Source organism: Balaenoptera ricei, chromosome 1 (genome assembly GCF_028023285.1).
Source record: "Balaenoptera ricei isolate mBalRic1 chromosome 1, mBalRic1.hap2, whole genome shotgun sequence".
In the NCBI taxonomy this organism is placed as follows: domain Eukaryota; kingdom Metazoa; phylum Chordata; class Mammalia; order Artiodactyla; family Balaenopteridae; genus Balaenoptera; species Balaenoptera ricei.
Genome location: NC_082639.1, coordinates 7,850,937 through 7,872,779, shown reverse-complemented (window position 1 = coordinate 7,872,779; position 21,843 = coordinate 7,850,937). Strand labels below are relative to the sequence as shown.

Here is a 21,843-nt window from a genome sequence, read left to right as displayed (position 1 = left end):
TTAGCATAAAGTTCTATGAAGTTACATAAAAAGGGAAACAAATTCTGTCAACATAAAGATAACAAAAACCAGCATAATTATGATTCTAGTTACAGAAAGAATGTCAGTTCAGGTACTTAGGTCACAGAATAACCAGGAGACTTTTAACCCAGAACACTAGCCTAAATATTTTACATTTCATCCCAAATGATGACGGATGGTTCATAACATCCCAGCATGCCATAAGAGAATAGCTAAAGGGACAAGCTCTTTTAATTTTCATATAATAATTCACCAGAGGCAGCCAAGGCCATGAATCAAAACCTATAAATGGAATTTTACAAAAAACTGGAAAATTTTATAAGTAAATCGTATTTGCAATTATGTGCCAATACGGGAAATCTAATCCCGTGAATCACAAAAACAGCAAAGAAGTTACTCCTCTTACACAGAGAATGACTGGTACATAACTGGGTGATGTTGCATTATTACAAATTGTTTGTAGGTAAGAAATGCAGTCAAGGGTGAAAACAAAGAGCTATCCTTCACTCTGCTGACTGCTATGATTTCACCTTCTCCCCTAATACTTTTCTTGCAAAGCAAAGTCAGTTTTAGAACCTGGGAACCCAAAGAAATGGAAAGGTCAATTCCTGAGCCATAGCTCCACAAATAATTTATTTGAAAATCAAAGTAGAGTTGATTGCCTTATATCTACACTTAAATCTGATATGATTAAAATGAGAGAAAATACATATATCTTAACGCAGAGAATTTCCGCATTACGCGGGATTTTCATACAACTGACTCAAAATACAAATGCTTCTGAGTAGAACTCTGAGTAGAACCAGGATATTCATTTTGCTAGTGTGGATGAAAGAATACAAAAGATGAAAAAGATCTTTAATGCTTTTTCTTCTCCCTACCTAACTCTACATTTTATACTTCAGAACCTAACAGGCCTCAGTTTTAGTTGCTTGTCCTAAGTTAGGTCAGTGTTCTTTCCACCACACCACATAGGGTGAAGCTACCTATTCCTCATGTGTGATGATGTAGAACAAAGTGAGCAGCGTGAGAAGCTGCAAGACTGGCATCAGGACCAAGCAGTTTGTGGATAAAAACTTGATTCCAACTTCCGTCCCTCTCAGAAGAGGATGGAAACAGCCATAATGTAAGGAAAGCATTATGGTCCCATTATTTGTACACAGAAGTACCTTTCTCAATTTTAATATAAATCAGCTTCTCTGAAATTCTAAGCATCTATTCCTGGCAATACACCAGACAATATTCATGGTTGTATAATCCTTTATATTTATTCATGGAAAAACTGAATAAATGCCCCTTTACCATTGTAAAACCCCAAGACTGTCTAACAGTACAACCCACCGTCATAATTGAGGCTTTAATTTCTATCAAAAAGCTTTTCCTTTCCCCCTCTCCATAAAAGTGATCATCTTCTACATTATTTATTTAGCTCTCACCAGGTAACCAACGCCACACTCTGAGCTAAGTTTTAGAACCTTGTGTCCCTAATGGGTCAGGAGACTCACTGCACTTTCATATTTTTAGATAACTGGTGCTTATCCACTAACACTAATGTAATTTCCCTTATTTTTAAAGGGTTCAACGATATGTGGTTTTAATGCAGCATTGAAATTAAATCAAAACATAGACATAATTTTTTGCTAATCCAGTGAGTGCTGCACTGTTGAATTTGTAATTAAAATTACTTCAGCATGAAGACTGGCTGTAGACAAAGACCCCAGTATTAGGAACATGTGCCTGAGAGCTCTGCATCACTGACAGATGGGGCCAGAGACAATGCCTTGGTTTGATAAGCTGAACTTAACACAAAGCAGTGTCATGGAGCACTGAACAAATATCCATTGTTGATGGTTTCAACTGATAATTTTATGAGATTCATCATTATAATGCCTATAGGTAAAATCTTAGCACAAGCCAAAGATCTATGAAACTGGCCAAAGAAAGACATCCATTTTAGTTAGACAAAGAGGAAACTTCACGCTCCTGGTTCTTTTCTGGACTCACATACTAAGCAAGAAATAAACCTAACACTACTCCTGATTCCACTTCTGTCCTCGCGATTCCTGCTGATGCCACGAGTCCTTTCAGCCCAGCCTTGGACTTGCTCTGCTATCCTTCTCACGTTGCCCCTTTTGCTTTCTCACTCACATTCCCACAAAGAGGAAACATCAGACACAATAACATTCTTCAACTCCGTAACGGTGTGACTCTTAGCTTTGATTACTTTCTCCTCCGGGGTCTCCCCCTTCAGAACAAAATTACTGGGCAGTTTAAGACAAGGAATCCTCCACGGAGAGTGTCCACACGCTGCCGCATGCTGTACCGAGTAGGCCAAGTACCTCACAGACGCTGCCTGAGGGCTCTCTCAGCCAGATCAGCGTGTCATGAATTGAACTGGCTAAAGCAAAATTGTCCAAAATTGCACAAGGAGCCTCTTTAGAGCAAGAGCTGGTCCCTTTTTGCCTTTCTCACTTTAACCTCACCAACCTTCCCACTAAAATGAACCATGGGGATCTGTCGTAAAACGGGTCATGCCCATCACTGAAGAGATCTGATCCCTCCTCCGTCCCTGCGTCAGAGCCGGTGTCATCCACGAATGCCTCATCATCAAAATCCTCCATCTCATCTTGCTGCTCGTCAGCCAGCTCAGTGATGTCGGAATCGGCCGTGGAAAAAGTGGGGGAGGGCGTGCGGTCAGCAAGGCGCTCATTCACACAGCCGTGGAAAATGGGGGCGCTAGACACCAGGTAAGATACCGACGGACACAGCCAAGGAGAGAGGAATAGTTGGTTAAACAGGAAGCTACAGCTGCCAACAGGACAGAACCCACTGGGGAACCAAAACAACACAAGCAAGTGGAAAAGCAAAGGGATAAAATAAGCATAAATCATCTGGCTCAGGTGAAATGGAACAAGGACTGATCCTTGGAATGAGAAAAGCAAAGGAAATACATGAGTAGAATATCCGAGGTAAATAATGTGCTGTAAAACATTTAAGTTCTCCAGTTCACACAAAAGATCAGCAGCCAGGTCGCAAAGGAGCCACTCAATATTAGGTGAAATAATAAGGTTTAAATCTTTATTCCAATTCCCATGTCATCTCTGAGCAGAAAACAAAACGGATGAAATGGTATATGGCAAAGCAGGTATGTGCCTTGCTTGGGTAAGACGTGTTTGGCCAATTCATCTCTTTGAAAATGCTCTATCAGAGTAGACTGGAAAAGACTTACTTCATTTCTACAAAATACTATGACTTCAGCTCCACCTTTTAACCCAGTTCCTTTAAAACTGTTGGAAAGTTTTTGCAATTAGAAAATTTTTCAAATTCTGAAATCATTAAGGTGAAAACTTACACTTCTCTGCTTTAAAAATTCTAAACCTCTAAAAACGTTACTCAATATGGACTCACGTTAAATGCTGAAAGTAAAGTATACACAAAAAAGGCTCAGGTGGATTACTAAGGTGTGCAATTATTCACTCTTGGCAAAGACTAAAGTGAGATGAACTGCTTTAAAAATTAAAGTGAGGACATCAGGTCATGGAGAGATTGCAGTCTGATAAACTGGACGTCATACTGTGATTTTAAACTATGCAGGATACAGACACAGGTTTCCTTTTTCTTTTAAATCTATCTTGGTCCAGTGTAAGACATTTTGTGAATGAGTTGACAGGCAGGGAAGACTGTCAGTTACTTTGATTGAAAGTCCGGAACTTAAAACAAATGTGCCTGTTGGATAAAACTAAAGGGAAATATACCAAATGACACAGTGGCTGTGTATGAGTGGATAAGATTATAAATGGGGCTTTTTTATACTCTTTTTCTTTAACTTTCTGTAATATCTGCCGAGGCTTTAAACAATTAAAATAAAACCATTCATTACCTGAAAAGAAGACATCAATAAAATCATTACATACCTTCCTACAAGTTTGAACCAATGGAATCGATCATAAAATGGATCGCTGCCAGTCATGGTGGTTTCACTTTCATCTTGGGCGCTGGAGGCCATCTCACCTGCCCTGTCATACATCTCTCGCATCAAATCCAGCCTCTGCCTGTACAGTAACCATAAAGTGTGCTGGGTTAATATCACAAGGTCACATCAAAATGTCATCTTGGAAGTATCTTCCATGTAAGATTTTAAAAAGCTGCTCCCACCATTTAATGATATTAAATAAGAATAAAGGCTTTATGCATAACATTTTCATACTTAAGTTTCGCCAAAGACCAATAATGTGTTGCTCCATTTTTCAGATCCTGGATTTCTACGGCCACCACTGTACGAGGGAACGGTCTGTCTTCCTGAGTTTTTTCCATCTCAGTGGGAAGTAATTCAGGAGGCAAAGGGGAGTACAACGTGTCAGTCAGAAGAACAAACTGAAACTGCACCTAAATGGAAGGAAGAAACCATCGACAAACAGCCTTTCTGTTTTTAGCAAGTAAGTTTTGGAAACAAGGCAATATAATTACGCCCGATGGGAAGGAGGTCAAACAGCAGCACGTGCTTGACAGCTTGTGATTAACTGAAAAAAGTGGCCACTTGAATATTAATCATTAAGCTATTTACAGACTTTGTTTTCCTAGCCTGGCACAGTGTTTTCCCACAACCTAAAATCTCAATAAATATACTTTGGTTGACTGAACGAAGACTTCTGTAGAGAACAAAAGGTGGACCCAGGAGTGCACCCTCTAGTCTCTCACTAATGAGAGAGGGTGGAGGCATGCTAAGGTTTTCCATTTTAAATTCAGAGGATTACAACTACTACTCTTAAAATTGTTACCATAGGCTAAGTGCTTTGCATTCATTATGTCATTTATTTTCTTGATACCACCCTATATTTTTACCAACTATTAATGAAATGCTAGATACAGCTGTAAGACAAAAAGATAGTCCCTACCATCTTTTAGTCTATTTGAAGAGGGAAACAGTTAATAAATGATTACAAAGTAAGATGGGGTTATGAATGAATAAGACGTCTTATCCCCATTTTACAGAACTAGAATATAGCCCTCGGAGAAGATAATGATTTTTCCCAAAGCCAGGCAGTCTGTGCTCTTACCTACTTCACAGTATTGCCCACCCCCCCCGCCCCCTGTAAATCTTAGCCGTCAGGAGACTGTTAAACCGTGGGACATACAGAAGAATAAATCTAAGATGTGGTGTGATGTTTCAGTAATATTAATTACCATGTCTAGGCACTACTTCAGCACCTTTCATGCATTCACTCTCTCATCTCTCACAAAATCCCTGGGTGGCAGGCACTGTTGCCAAATCCATTTTGCAGGTGAGGGACTGGAGGCCTGGGGCTATTAGGGTCAAACAACTGGGAGAGCTGGGGTTGGAACCTGGGTGCAGAGTGTACGCGCTTGTCCATTACACAAAACTGCCTCTCAGACCCTAGAAGATGAGAGGGCACATAGGACTTAGAAGTGCCAACTTAATGGTAGAAAACTAAAAGAAAATTGAGATTTTCAGAAACCCAAGAGAAGTATTTTGCTACTAATATGTTTCTCTAGCTCCTGTCAGGAATACGGTCTCCTCGCTTGTAAAATAAGCTAGAAAACATGTTATTTTAAAAATTTCATTTAACAAATATTTAATTAGTACCTACTATGTTCCAGGCACATATATTAAATACAGGCATATATAAACCTGTTTCACAGCAAAAAGCTGCTGAGTTCACCCAAGGGAAAGGTTAGCTCAAGATGAGGACCATGAAGCCCACCAGGCTCAGCTCTGCCTCCAGATGGTCCATGTTCCCACACCCTCCGTACCTTCTTTTTCAATTCCACACTGATGGCATTGGCCTCCTTCAGGTAAACGGCATTGCCCCAGAGTAAGTCCCTTAATGAGGTAAACTGGTGAGACTTCCACTTCCGGAAGGCCCACTGGGCCAGCTCAAATTCATGTTGTGTCCAAGGAACTGAAAGAGCAAACGAAGTGTATTGAATGGTGATCTCATAACCATGTAGAAATTATATCCCTCCTCTACCTCATCTCTTTCATCAAGTATTTTCCAGTTTTTCTCCATTCTTTTTTTCTTTTTTAAGATACACCTTAATGTGTGGCTTATAATAAAGAAAAACCCCTACAATAGATATATTTGAAGTTGTACAACTTCAAATATATCTATTTTTCTTTCTAGTACAGGAAAAAAAAGGTCATATTTCACATAGATATTTATTTTTTATTTTTAAATATTTATTTATTTATTTTGCCTGCACCGGGTCTTAGTTGCAGCACGTGGGCTCTTTGTTGAGGCATGCGGGATCTTTAGTTGTGGCATGCGGGACCTTTTTTTTTACTTGTGGCATGCAGACTCTTAGTTGCGTGGACTCTTAAGTTACGCGGATTCTTAGTTGCAGCATGCCTGCAGGATCTAGTTCCCCAACCAGGGATCGAACCCAGGCCCCCTGCATTGGGATCATGGAGTCTTACCCACTGGACCACCAGGGAAGTCCCTCACATGGATATTTAAAAATAAAGAATTTAGTACATAAATTAAGAGTTCCTTCAAAGTTATTATGAAGGCTTGAGATCACTGAGAGGTTGGGTAGAAAAATTAAATGTGATGAATGTTCATACTGCATTGTAAGGCAGTAACTAACCATTAAAGCCTTAATTCAACTAAGAAATTCTAGAAAACTTAAGACAGGTAGGCAGGACTAAGCAATGTGATTAGCAATCTGCCAGAAATAGCTTTAATGTACACTGATATATTACAAAGCCCTCACTGGGAAATTCCTGACATAAACCAGGAAATAAAACAGAGTATCTTAACAAAGATTAAGCTCTATATTTATTTGCAACATATATGTGAACTTCATATGTACAGTAATATGAGACAGTTTATATAAATTGCCCAAGAGATTTCTATGGAGACTATGCTCAGATGGCTTGTGTTCTAATAGACACTATGAGCCCCATCCCCACCTCACAGAGTACAGCCTGGATTCTCAGCATTGAGCATCTTTTAAATCATCTTTAAATCGGCTCAGTAATTTGACAACACAGATCCGAAACATATATCAATACAGAGGAAAGTTTCAGTCTCTATATTTCACCTTCTTCCTCCTCTTCTTCCTCTTCAGTTGTTTCTGCTGCCAGGGATCTCGTCTCCACCTGCTTCTGCAAGGCCTGCAATTTACTCTCATAATCCTGAACGAAAAGAAAGGAGATAACATGTAGGAGAGAGAGGACATAAGAAGGAAGGAAAAGAGAAATGAAAGGAAGATTGGGGCAAGGCAGAGACTGCAAAAGACAAAGAAAAGAGAAGATCGAGGCAGGAAACAACAATGAAAAGAAAGACATACAGAGAAATGCTTCAGAAAAAAGCCATAAAGCACGCAAAATAGTCTGCAATGGGTAAATGCTTTAAAAGATCTTGTGTTCCAAGGAATTTAACTGCAGTCTCTGTTTCTACTCCCTCAGACTCAAGAGTTCTTTACTTGGGGTTGTGGTAGAGGAGAGGGGGGATTTTGAAGGAAAAAATGCATGTGTCCCTTAAATGTTAAAATACACTTAAATAGTATCTTTACACATCCAAGAATTCTGGAGAAAACAATACTGGAAAAGATTAAATTCAGCAGTATTGCCAAGAGTTCTAATTATCTAGCTGTTTGGATGGGGAAAAGAATTCAGACTGTAGACCCTGAAGCTCCCTATGGATGAAATATTACTACCTTTGCAGCTGTAGGATGAGTTTAGCCTTCAGGTAACCAAAAGATCACAGTGCTCTTAGGATTGAAATAATCTATATATTGCATTTATTTATTCAATAAAGAAACTTTATTTCAAAATATACTATTATAATACAAAATGTATTATTATATTTCAAATCATGTTCATCCTTCCTTCCTCCATCTTACTCCATGCAGTCTCAATTAGGGTGATATCACTCCTAATAGGGAAAAAATGTGGTTCTTGGGGGATTAAAAAAAAAAAAAAGTACTCTTTTTATGTATAAAGCACAAATATACATAGAGTGTATAAACTGATATACTATATATCTGACATATTAAAATTGCATGGTGGGGAGAGATTAAGGAAAAAAATGTCTAAAAAGGTTCCTTGGAGCGTTAATGAAAAAAAAGCTTGTGGTTTTTGACAATAAAACAAGTTAAGAAAAAAGACCTTCACATAATAAAACACCAAATCACAACATAAGCACAGCATTTTAAAAATATACTAGCAGGCTTCCTGCTTCTCTGGGAGTGGCCCAATTCCAGGCTGTCATGGTTTAGGTATGACTATGTACTGTTTTCAAACAGAGCTCTCCAAGTCACAAATCAAATATTCCACGCATTACAGAGGACCACTGAAAGCCTCGCTAGCAAACCCCGTTACAAAAGGCGCTCCCAATGGCTATGCTAAGAGGGATGCAAATATTCTCCAGGCTCTAGTCATTTATCATTTAGTCTCACAAAGGAAGCTTTCTCTCTTTAGTGGAGCTGGCAGTGACCAAGAGCCAGCAAAACAGCTTTTTAAAGACATCTAAACACAATTTTTAGGAGACTATGTACTGTAGGAAAAAAGAAAAATAAAAATATAAAGTAGCAGGTAAAAAGACTGGGGTTTTGCTCCTGGCACCTGCTCTTATTAGTCTTATAATTCTGGGAAAGTTAATCCTTTCTACAGCTCATTTTTGTCATCTTTAAAATGAAGATTTTAGTGTTCGACCTGCCTACCACACAGGACTGCAGGAAGGACCAAATGACAAACCATTTAAAAATGCAAGTTAAAGTCCTCTTAAATGGTAACACACTATCAAAATGACAGGTAGTGTTTTTTTAAAGTTTCTTTTCTAAGTACACCTAGCCCCAATCCTGGTTTCTAAATACCATTCCCCACTAAAAGGAACCAGGGCTCCTTGTGAAAATGACTGACTTCAGATCTGGAGCAAGGAAAATACAAGGTAGCCCCAGAATATCTTGGGCCAGAAAGCATGGAGTACTCAAAGACCGATGGGGCCACTTCAAAAGGAAAAAGACTCCCATTGGCCAATAAATAATAATAACAGGAAAAGAATATACAGCACATTGAGTATAAAAAGAATCCATGCGCCCACAGTGATACTGAAAGAAGGAGAGAAAAAGGGAAAGCTCTTCTTTACCAAAAAACAAAACAAAAAGCCAGTTAATAAATGCAGAGGGAATGACAATTAGAAAATCACTATATTGCAACCCTAGATGCAGTAATTGAATCAGGCAAGGATCATTAATAAAAGCCAAAACAATTGAGTGAAAGGTGGATGGAAAACAGAATATTCACACAATCTCAAGAGCCTACTAACAAGGAGAAAGAGCTGGGAAACATCACATTAACTAAATTTATTAAACTTTAACATTACTGATAACAGGACAAATTGACATTTTTTGTCTACTGATGTGAAGCAAATGGAAGTACACAATGTAACATTTATAGCATTTTTAACAAAAATGTTTACCCTAAATCTAATCTTGGGGAAACAATCAGACAAATTAGAATGTGGCCTAGACTCTTCAAAAATACCTGTGTAACAAAAGATAAAAGAACCATCAGAACCAAATGCAATCAATAAACCGTGACTGGATCTTGGATTAAAAAACATGCACACACACACTTCCAACATTTATATTTTTTAGACAATTAGGGAAATTTGAAAATGACCTGTATTTTACATGATACTGAATCAGTATTAAATTTTTGGATGGGATAATGGTATTAAGAGAATATCCCTGATTTTAGGAGATACATGTGTATTAGGGGTAAACTGACATGATATCTATAACTTACTTTCAAATGATTCAGGAAAAGTATATAAACATGGGTACACAAAGGTTCATTGTACTATTTGTTTTCAAAGTAAGAGGTTGGGGGTGTGGTTTCTAAAAAACCTATGTTATTACATAGGATTCTTTCAGCAAAAAGAGAAAGACAGTTGATTTACGGAAAAAGCATCAGGTGGAAAAAATGTTAATATCTTAGCTTGAGGATTTTGTTGTTTTTCATTTTTTCCCCAATTTCTAAATTAGAGTAATATACACATAACATAAAATTTACCATCTTAACCACTTTTAAGGTATGAAATACGTTAATAACATCGTGCAACCATCATCCCTGTCCATGCTCCAGAACTCTTCACCTCGTAAAACTGAAACTCTTTGTCCTTTAAATACTAACTCTCACCCCCGCAGCCCCTGGCAACCAGCATTCTACCTTCTGTCTCTACAATTTTGACTACTCTAGGTATCTCATATAAATGGAATCATACAATTGTGACTTTTTGTGACTGGCTTATTTTTGAGGACTTCCTCAAGAACAGGTTTACAAGCTGGTCAAACTACCAATGAAAACAAAATCCTCAGATTCTGACAGTTAAAGTATAAGGGTGACTTTCCCTAAAGGCTGTGGTTGTGCTTTAGTGGCAGTAAAGCTGACATGAAAAGATGTTCCATAATGCTATAGACCTAAAACTTTAATTGCATTTTGACCAGGGAAAATTTCTATAAGCAGCTGGTAGTCCAAATGTCAACACCATTCTTGAATTGGCCTCTTCCCCAAACCAGGCTGCACATGAGCTTCCAACAAGGATATTCTGTATGCTACCAGAAAAACTCTAAGCCCTGGATTTTCCTACAACAAACGGATAAAGAGATTCAGATACTACTGTTCTGCTGATTTCATGGGGAAAACTAGGACCATTATGGAAAACACGCTAAAAAATAATATATTTTCCAGGAAACCTCCATGTTTATAAAAACTCCCAACTAACTGAATATATGCTCCATATTTATAAAGGCACTGCACTGGCTGTTTCCTCTTCTAGAATGCTCTCTTCCACCCGACTATCCTTGTTTTTAAGCTCACTGTGCTAGGAACTGTTCTTAATGTTTAACATGGATTGTTTCAATCTTCCCAATAACCCTATGAAAATGCTACTATTTTATCCTCATGTTAAAAAAGAAGAAAAAGGCTTAAAGAAATTAAGTAACTTTCCAAAGATCAAAATTAGCAAGTAGTAGAAATAGGATCTGAACCCAAGCAATTGGACTCAAAGCATGCTTTTTTTTTTTTTTTAACCACTATCCATCCATTCATTTGGTCAACAAATTAATACTTTTTTCACTCCTACTATGTGCCAGATGCTAGGAATATGGTGGTCAATAAGGCAGAAGTCTCACTGGTAAGGGAGAGATGATAAACAGTAAACAGACACTGTACATACTAGGATTTCAGTAGAGAGTAGTATTGACACTATGAAGAAAGATAAAGAAAGGCAGCTTTCAGAGGGTAACAGAGAGAAGAGAGGAGTGGAGGAAGACTTTTAGATTAGGTGGTCAGGGAAGGTCTCTCCATAGAGATAACATTTAATCAGAGCTCTAAGCAAGCACTCTTGAGATCTCTGGTGGGGGTTGTTTATTCCAGTCAAATATAACTAACAGCAAGTACAAAGGTCCTGGGATGGAAAGGAACTTGGTGTGTTTAAGGAAAAGCAAGAAAACCTGTGCGGGTGGAGTGGAGGAGTGAGAAGGGTTGGAGATGCAGTTGAGAAGTAGTCAGATAGGGACCAGGCTATGGACGGCCTTATAGGCCACGGGAAGGACTGTGGATTTTATTCTAAGGGAAGCCACTGGGTGGTCTAGACCTGGGGAGTACTACGGTCTAGCATATGTTTTAAAAATACCACTCTCCACGGAGAATATAGCCTGCGGGCTTGGAAGCAAGGCCAGCAGTCATGAAGCTGTCCCTGCAGTTTCAAGGGAGATGGCAGTGGCCTGGTCCAGGGTATCAGCAGCAAAGGTGATGAAAAGAGAATGGAGTTGGGATATGTTTTACAGACAGAGGAAGTATGTCCTACAGATGATGTGATCACGGGGTGTACGGAAAAAAGGGAAACTGAGGATCACCCTTGGATATTTGGTCTGAGCTAGTTGCTCTGGTTTAGATAGTTTAAATGTGAGATGCCAGTTAGCTATCTGGATGGCAGGTCAGAGCTGTGCATCTATGTCCAGAGGTCAGGGGAATGGCCCAGGCTGGAGAGAGTACATCTGAGAGTCAGCAGAGAGGGAGGCAGGGCAGTGGTTTGCAGACAGACCGACTGCCTGAGACTGGACCTGGATCCCCACTTGGTAGCTGTGTGACAATGGGAAGGTATGTAAAATGGGAATAACTACACCTACTTTACAGAAGAGGGCTGTTGCGAGGCTTCAATGAGCTAATACATGTAAAATGTTTATTGGCCCAAGTACAGTTGACCCTTGAACAACACAGGGGTTGGGGCACTGACCATGCAGTCAAAAATCAGCGTGTAGGGCTTCCCTGGTGGCGCAGTGGTTGAGAATCTGCCTGCCAATGCAGGGGACACGGGTTCGAGCCCTGGTCTGGGAAGATCTCACATGCCACGGAGCAACTAGGCCCGTGAGCCACAATTGCTGAGCCTGCGCGTCTGGAGCCTGTGCTCCGCAACAAGAGAGGCCGCGATGGTGAGAGGCCCGCGCACCGCGATGAAGAGTGGTCCCCACTTGCCGCAACTAGAGAAAGCCCTCGCACAGAAACGAAGACCCAACACAGCCATAAATAAATAAATAAATAAATAAAAGAACGTGAATTTCTTTAAAAAAAAAAAAAAAAAAATCAGCGTGTAACTTTACAGTCGGCCCTCGGTTTCTGAGGTTCCACATCTGCAGATTCAACCAACTGTGGATCGAGGAGTACTGCTGAACGTATGCATTGAAAAAAAAAAAATCCACATATAAGTGGACCCGTGCAGTTCAAACCCGTGTCTTTCAAGGGTCCACTGTAAATGCGCAGCACACAGGAGGTGCTGTCTGCATCATCATCTGTGTGAACATGGAAATGCATAAGGTCACCTGGGGGAATGAATAGATACGGAAAGAGCCAATGTCTGTGCCCACAGAGACGATGAAGGAACAGCCAGTGAGGTCAGGGGAAAATCAGAAGCCAACAGAACAAGGTGTTCCAAGAAGTAAAGAGTAGGCAACCCAAAAAAAAAAAAAAAAAAAAAAGAGTAGGCAACCCATGTCAAATGCTAGACAGATTTAGTAAGATGAGGTCTGAGAAAACACCCTGGATTTGTCACCATGGAGATCGCTGGTGACCCTAATCAGGGTGGCTTCAGTGGTGAGGTGGGAATAAGTCTGACCAGAGTGAGTTCAACTAAGAATAGGGAGAGGAAACAAGAAAAAGAAGGTGGACAAGTGGGAAAAAGTACAGAAAACGCTCTCAGGAGTATTTCTAGAAAAAGGAACAGAGAACTGCAGTGGCAGATCACAGGGAACACGGAACTTTTTTATAACTGGTGAAATGGCATGCTTGTAACGCTGACAGGAATAATATGGAGGGAGAAAAACTGATGTTGTAAAAGAGAAGGGGTAAATGTTCAGTAAGTCCCTCAGAAGACAGAATGAAGGGAACAAGGGCTGGGCTAAGACAGGAGCACGGACGGTTCTTCCACCAACAGGAGGGAAGGCCAAGTATGGTTTGGACGCAGACCTAGAAGTGGGAAGAAAAGGAAGTTTACTTCTGATTCCTTCTTTTTCTCAACATGAAGATCATCAGCTGAGAGCAAGAAAAGGCCACCTTTCGTTCCCTGAGGCGCCTGGTTGTAAACTTTCAGAGCACCCTGTATTTCTCCCTCAGGGCATTGGTCACAAATGTACTGTATAACCACTGGTGTGACTGTCTAATAGCTATCTCCTCCACAACTCTGTGAATTTCATGAGGCCGGGGATCTGTCATTCACCACTGACTCACCGGCATCTGGCATTTATCTGTCTTCTAGATCAGATACACAGTCGTGTACTGATCTTCTAGTTAACAGTTCTCAAAAGTGACCATCTTTGAGGGGTTGGCAAATCTGCAGGCCAAATCCAGCCCACCGTTTGATAAATACAGTAGTTTTATCAAAATATAGCCATGTCCATCCCTTTGCATATTGTCTATGGCTGCTTTTGTGCTACAACAGCAGAGCTGAGCAGTTTTGACAGAGACCACGAAGCCCCCAAAGCCTAAAATATTTACTCTCTGGCCCTTTACAGAAAAAGTTTGCCAATCCCTGTTCTAGAGAGTGGTTCTCAAAGGTGGAGGCTGATCTGGCAGCATCAGTATCGCTTGGGAACTTATGAGAAATACAGTAATCAGACCCTACCCCAGACCTCTTGAATCAGCAACGCTGGGGGTGGGCCCAGCATTCTGTGGTCTCACAAGCCCCTCAGGGGATTCTGATGCACACGACGGTTTGAGAACCACTCTTCTGGGTGATGTGTACAGACGAACAGTGAAGAAAACAAGACAGATCGGTACTTATCCTAGGTGAGTTTACAGTCTCATGGAAGGACCAAGTAAGTGCACAGATAACTACAGGTTAGCATTATTATTAAACAGCGAGCTGTCCTGGGATAGGCTGCGGCAGGAAAAGGGGCTCGTGAGCACCGATCTGGAAGAGGAGTTCAGCACGAGGAGAAAGGATTCCAGTCTTGAGGAAGTGAAAAGCCCAGAGGTGGAAACAAACTTGGCAAGTTCAAAGAACAAAAGTCCAAAGTGCTTGCTAGTGAGAGAACGTTAAGACTCAAAGTCAGAGAGGCAGGCAAGAAGCCAAAACATGGACAGCCTTGGAAGCTACGATAAGAGGTTCAGATTTTAAAGTGCAATGGGAAGCCACTGGAGGCCACTGGCACTGATTTTTGTTTTCAAAGGACGCTGCTGGTTGCTATGTGGACAATGGCGTACGGGGGTCAGGAACAGAAGTGAAGAGACCAGCTAGGAGGCTACTGTGGTACTACAGGTGAGACACGATGGTGCCACAACTAGGGCATCTCTCAGGAGGTGGCATTTAAGGTAAAGTCAATGTCACAATCCTGGGTTTTCTGGTTAGGCTGTTTCTGACATTAGAGGCTTGGCTCATTTTGCTAATGCTGCCTTCCTCTTTTAATGGCAGATTATAATTAGCAAGCGATAGCTGGAAGGGAGATGTCCACGCCCCAGTTCTTGTCAACACCTTAATGTACTCACCACCAGCAGCACCATGCGGACACAGTCTCAGATCTATGCCTCCGGGGGTCTCACAACACCTATTCTTAGACCTGTGCAGCTCTTATTTTCTCCCAATCTCTCAGTCTTATCTTGGTCTCATTAACTTTACTTTCCAAACATGGTCCAAGCAAGAGCCTTCTTCACCTTGTGGGATATATACACAGGGCTTATCCCCCCCCCCACGAACTGATTCATTGATTCTATCTCCAAATAATCTATCAGTCATTCCCTCCATCCTGTCCCCCCGCCTCTGTTTGGAAAGCATCATTTCTCTTTTAGTTCATCCAGCAACTTCCCAACTGCAGCACTGGGCTCTGAATTTGCCTCCATCCAACCCAAACTTTGGCCATTTCTAAAAGGTGAATCTAATAATGCAATCTCCCTGTATAATACGTGGTAGCTTCCATCATGCTCAAGATAAAATCCGAAGTCCTTAGCATGCCATGATCTGGCCCCTGCCCCACCCCCCGCCAGGTCCCCCAAGTTACTCTCAGTTCCCTGGACCTGACACGTTTCCTCCTTCCCCCTGCCATTCTCCACTTGGATACATCTGCAGTTGTACTTTGGGACTCTGCTCTTGGCTCAGGGCTTCCTCTTTCAAAAACCTTTTCCCACTCTGCCCACACTCATCCTGTGCACACAACTATCACTACACATATCATACTGCATTGGAATTGTCTGTACTGTCCTAGAAATGGTCAGGTCTTGGCAACTTTTCCACCAGGTTCTCCAACAGCAGAGAAATACGAAGTACCTGAAGGGAAAGGGTAAGAAGCCTGAAGCAAGCCAATCCAAGCGTTAACGTTTCCCTCAAGTTCCAAATTTCATATTAAAAACTCATGTTGGGGAAAAAAGAAAAAACCAATGTGGATTTTGTATTCTACTCCATTTTGTATGATTATGTTGCTTTTCAACATAAAAAATGTCATGTCCAAATGTTCAATAAGACTGATGGTCCGCTCCAGAAAAATCTTCTGCTTTGTCCTGTTTACCTCTAACATATCACCAATGCTCTGGGTGGAGAAAAGCAGTGGTTAAGGGAAAAAAGAAAAGCTAAACAGAGTTACTCAAAGCTTTTTAGAAATTTCATTTCTACCCATATGAAGAAGTATGCCATTTCATTTAAAGAAAACTGCAAATCAAAATTACATAGTTAAAAAAAACAGAAAATACAAGATAAACTCAAAGAAATCATAAAGGGATATCTGATATCCTCATTATCTTATAATATAAAAGGTTTTATTTAAGTAAAACGTAGCATAAAATAGGGATTAAAGACCTTATTTAAGATAGAATTTTGATAAATCAAAAAGGGTAACAAAAAGCAAAAGCTCTAAACAAATCAAGTGCATGTAGAAATATTTTTTAAAAGATATGGTTTGTAACCATCTTCAGGTGAAAGAGCAATAAATAAAAGTCAAGACCAGGTTTCATTAGCATCACTCTGTTTCACTTTCCCCTCCTCCCACATCAGAGAGAAATCACACTCTTAAGAGATAATTTCAGTTTTTATTGAATGAGGACTTTATTTTTTAACATTACAAACTAACTCTCCCTTTCTGAAAAGGTAGATCTTACACTCAAAGACAATCTTCAAGCATTTTCTAAAAAGAAACTGGGGGAGAAATCCATAGTTCATTAACAAGAAGATTCACAACTTCTTTTTACAGTAATGATGGGAGGAAACCAATACACTTCACAACCTACAGTGGTTCAAACTAAGTATCTAGAGCAGATTTTTAAATCTCAGAAAGATGACATAAAGTAGACAATTATGAAAACTGTTCATAATACAGAATTTGGCTCTCACAGTGTAGAACAAATGCTTGCTTTGCACTGCACCCAAGAAGGCGTCTTCATTAAGGTACGCCAGGACTCAGCAGCTTCCCCTGCTCCCAGTCTTTTGTACAAATCATTAAGGCAAGTCTACAAAGGACCAATAAGGCACAGGGGTATAGCAGCTGATGAGAGAAAACCTATGTGACTTCCTGTAGTCTGACAGCCTTTAATGCAGACATCGGTGTGACAAACTGTGTTCTGTCCTGTTTTGTTTTGTTTTGTTTTTTTTCAGCATCAACCTACACCTAAAGCACAAGAGGTCACTTCAAGTCACTTCAATGGAATAAACAATTCCCATTCGTTGCATTTCCAGTGAAAAGAGAAGCGCCAGAAAGACTTAGAAGCAAAACTAAAGGAAAAGCCCTTTGGTTTAGACTTATTAGATAAACAGAAGTCTTTAACTCTCCAAGGAATACCATAGTGTGTGGTTTGGTTTGTGAAACTGTACTAATTGATTAGGACTCTATTTCCATTATTGTCAGATTATATAATTTCAATAGCAAAAACTTTTTTGAAAAAATCTCACTATGATAATAGCTAGGGATATTTCAATAATACAATAATGGCTTAATGGTGACCATTTCCCTTTGGTCTTGTAGTATTTCAGCTTAGGGACAGATACTGTCAAATTAAAAAAACAAACGAAGCAATGTAGGCTATACCAATCACAAAAGCATGGTACTAGTTACTTCTTCAGTGAAAGTCAATGAAGAAATTTCATTCACACAGTTATTTTCTAAGACAAGTATCTGCTCCAAAATGCATGAAGGGCAATCAAATCTTGGTTCATTTCTTTCTGGTCATCTGAAGTGAAGGGCTACTTTAGATATCTAAACATTTCAGTAACTGAGGGCGCCTGGACCAGCAGATGAAGCACAAATACAAATCGAATCCTTTGGAATATCAGCGTGGGTGTAGTGCCGACCACAACCCACATGTGTAAATGAAAGTACTGTATTTCTTTTCATTCTACAGTGTCTCCTGATCACCAGTAGAAACTCACTCCCATTGTTTAGTGTGAAAGGGAGGTACCTGCCCATAATGAGATTAAAAGGCCACCATAAAAATGAAAATATATAGGCCTATCCTATGTTATCTCAAGTTGGAAAATTGAAAGCCCACTTTTGCTACAGAGTTGAAACCTGCGTTGTTGTTATTATTAGTTTTAGAAAATGAATTTTTTTGCAGGAAAGAAATAGATAACATAACTATGTCTAAGAAGAACAAAGAAGGACAAATGGGGTTTACACAAGATGCACTGAAGTGACTGATCTGAAGTACCCTACCAAGTATATTCAAACCACATGGTACAGGACACTGTCATCTCAATTAAGTCAACTCATTACAAACATCATTCAGTCAACCCATGACAGACATCACCCCTGTCTAATCTGCCATAAAACTTCAGCTGAAGACTAGGACTGCTCTAGCTATGAAAGCAAAAATAACCCCCAAAGTTAATTGGAAGCAACTTTCTGTGCATTATAAAAGCATTTTCTTAGAAGCAAAGAAAAAAAATACTATGATTAAAAATAATGTTCTAATAAAGAATAGTGCCCACACGCAAAGGAAAAAAACCCATATAATCACAATCTTTAAGGCTGCCTTGAACATTAACTGCTATCCTGGATGTAATCTTTCACACCATCTGGAAGCCAAGCGTTTGATAGGTGACTTAGTAATCTTCAACAACGTGATGTCAGGCAATCTCATAGACATCTCTGGCTCTTCACACCGCCTCTTTAAAAAGTTTCTGACAAGTTCAAGAGATGAAGGATGCAGAAAACTATTCTTTTCTTCCCATCAAAATCCATCTTTTTTAGCGGATTCTCCAGTGAGGCAAACTGAGACCACAACATAGTAAAATGAGGTATTGATACAATAACTGTTCATCAGGACTTCTCTTTCCTTGCTTGAGTATCTGTGAGGATCACTGCTGCTGACCAAAGAATAGTTTATTATACATCATCTCCTTTATTCTAAACCAAACCAAAGTTAACTTATTTCATTATTTCATCATCTACTGAAAATAGATACAGCCAAATGCTGTAGCCTTCTCCCCATGTCCCCACCTCTCCCCTCTCTCCACCAAATAACCTCCCTATAAACTTATACATACGGCTCAAAGAATCATACGAGTATTTTGTTGGTATTTCTGTTGGCATGATATTGGTGAATAGTTCAGCGTCTCTCTGTGTATGTATTTGTGTGAGAAATGATATGTTAAACTTCAAAATGCGAACCACAAACAGAAATCCAGAGATGCCAATTTAAAGATTTCAGTATTATGACAAAATTCATACATACACTGATGCAGTCAAGAGGAAAAAAAAAAAAACCCTACTGAATCAGTTCTTTGTAAAATATAGAAGAGCAAGAAGATGTGGAAGTTCCACGGAAGATGCAAAGCTGTGTCCTATAAAACATGTCCAAAGACATTTAGTTCTGCGTTTTGAAAATTTCCATGATATTTAAAGAAAGAAACAGACATGGATAAGAAATCCAAAGCTGTGTTCACACAGTTGCATGTTATTATTTTTAAACTAATGTCTAACATTTATGGGGAAATAATAGACATTTTAATGCTACATTTCAAATTCCTCTTTTGAATGTTTGCATAAACCAAGAGGCAAGTCTTTCTGGATATCTGATAAATTTATAGGCATTATAAAAACATAGCAAACTTACACCAAAATAAGACCAGTCTGTGTAAGTAAGTATATTATCTAGGCACCAAGAAAGGAGGAAAGTCTCAGAAAAATAAGGGAGGTCTCAGTGTTTTGTCCAAAATTCCAGAAACTGCCCACTTATGGTATACAAACAAAAGGGAGGCGTCGAAACATTTACCAGTGTTTTATGTTTTAACAATATTAAAATCAGTTAATATTTTAGAAGCACAACATTATAATCATAACGCAACTACTAGGAACTCAAGGCCAAGGCTAGAACCAACCCAAATCATAAGCTACCATCGCCTGTTTCCTCCACCAAGGTTTCAAGTTTGTCCAGTAATTTACACTGTGGTTTCTCGACCAGCTTTGAGATTGGGTGCTGAGAACTGTCGCCTCATTCTCGGAGGTGTCACAAACTGGCTACAGTGGTTGGGTCTGTCAGTCTGCTTTTGACAGGAATTGGCTGCACTGCCCTCTAACTGACCTCCAGTGTTATAATTACAGTAAGACTGACGATGCTGATGCATATGGCGCTTTGCCTGGAAAGTCTGCAGATCAGCGGTGGGGTGACCACTGTGGGAGTTTAGTGATTCTGAGGAAGCAGATGCCTGGCCGCGCACGCTTTTCGGTTGGCCATTATTGAGCGAGTTGCTTCTCCAGCGTAACTGAGGTGGCTGTTGTTGATTATTAATATGCTGCTTGCTAACTTGAATGTGATCTTGACTTTGAGTGCCCTGAGAGCCCCATGGTAACTGGGGATCCTTAGAAGCTGCTCTATTCCCCTTCTCTTGGTTCTCCTGTTTATTTCCTTTCCTTCCATCTTCATCTTTCGGAATTCTAAGCTCTATAACCTCATCTTCTGTTATGATGATATGTGTCCCCGGACTCCAAGAGTTTCTGTGTTTAGGGTTGCTCTTAAAGGGGAACCGGGGCTTACGGTTCTCAGGAGGGATGAACCTATGAGGTACATTCTGCCGACGAAGCTGCTTTGTTATCTCCTGCTGTTGCAGGTTCTTGAACCGAATTTGCTCTTGCCTCATCCAACGCAGACGTCCACGTCTAAAAGCTGGGTCTCCATTCATCAGCTGGGAAACACGCTCTTCTTTCCCAAGTTCTCCACTGTCTCCTTTACATACATCAATCTCAGACTTGCTACTGGCACCAGCTGCAACAGGTTCCTTTGCTTTGTGGTTTCCTTGGGTTTTCTGTTCCTGAGACCCAATCAGTGGCAAGACTTTCTCCATTTTGAGCATTTTATTTCTTAATACTTTTATCTCCTCATCTTTCATGTTATTTTGCTTTTTGACTTCTTGCAAAATATCTTCCAGCTTGTCTATATGAACCTTGAGGTCATCCACATCAGTTCCTCCTTTACTACTGGCCATCATGTCTTCAATCTTCTCATCCCCTACACCAACCGTGTCCCAGACATCCCTGGCCACTGCCCTCCAGGAGTCCCGCTCGTTGGGGTCTTTCTTCCCATACATGGCACAAAGCTCTTTCATCTTAACAATGGCCAAGGCTTCAATCTCCTGCCTACTGTGCCTAAAATCGTTGAGAGCAACCTCATAGCATATCTCTTTTACAGCCTGTATCTTAAGATCTGAGATGGTGACCCACTTGGAATCTTTACTCAGGCGTCTTCTTTGGGGGATCTGATACATTTTAATTGGTTCTCGTTTCTTCCCACTGCTGGGGAGGCCACATTTTTTAACAATGGTTTGCAACTTGCTGGGAGGTAGCTTTTCTCTCAGAGAAGTAATCAGTTTCCAGCTCTCTTCACAGGACCTCTTGTCAGAATCGTCCCCGCTATCAGAATCCGCGTCCTTTGGAAAAACAAAATCAAAAAATGGCCCCAAAATAACCAAAATTAAAATGTAAAAAAGGAAAATCAAATCGAAGAAAAAGCAAGCAAAAAAGCCCTAATAAATTTAAAAACAAAATCAAAAAAACTAAAAAAAAAAAACAAACAAAAAAACCCCTAAATGATGTGCAAGTCTATTAAGACATATGCTTATGTAGATTATTATTAATATAAAGATTTGCTTGGTGTTTTTTTTTTCTAGTAACATTAATCCAAATTTCCACTTTCTGGCTTAAGTGATGAAATCTGCAATCAAATTTCTTAGGAGGACTGAAACAGTGAGAAGTCTCTCACTGTAAGGTCACATGAAGTTATTAACAAAACGGTGTAAAAGAACATCTCCACTACCTCAAGAAAACGAAGTAAAACCTTCGCCCCATACATGCTAACACCCATGCAGCCACTTCCCCACGTTT

General features: G+C 40.0%; 1 protein-coding gene across 16 annotated transcripts in view; it reads right to left on the bottom strand.

Annotated features, from left to right (window-relative positions):
- The window catches only part of KIF1B (kinesin family member 1B), a 327,303-nt gene that overhangs the window by 39,070 nt on the left and 266,390 nt on the right, over positions 1-21,843 (bottom strand). For 11 of the 16 annotated variants that reach the window (XM_059912563.1, XM_059912572.1, XM_059912466.1 and 8 more), the window contains 5 exons: positions 7,084-7,177; positions 5,794-5,942; positions 4,229-4,407; positions 3,936-4,073; positions 2,509-2,757 (listed from right to left, as the gene is read on the bottom strand). In XM_059912563.1, coding sequence (XP_059768546.1) covers positions 2,509-2,757; positions 3,936-4,073; positions 4,229-4,407; positions 5,794-5,942; positions 7,084-7,177 — 809 coding nt within the window. Of the gene's footprint in view, positions 1-2,508; positions 2,758-3,935; positions 4,074-4,228; positions 4,408-5,793; positions 5,943-7,083; positions 7,178-16,558; positions 21,390-21,843 lie in introns of those variants that run through there. The other 5 variants (XM_059912546.1, XM_059912552.1, XM_059912576.1 and 2 more) reach the window with 2 other exon arrangements.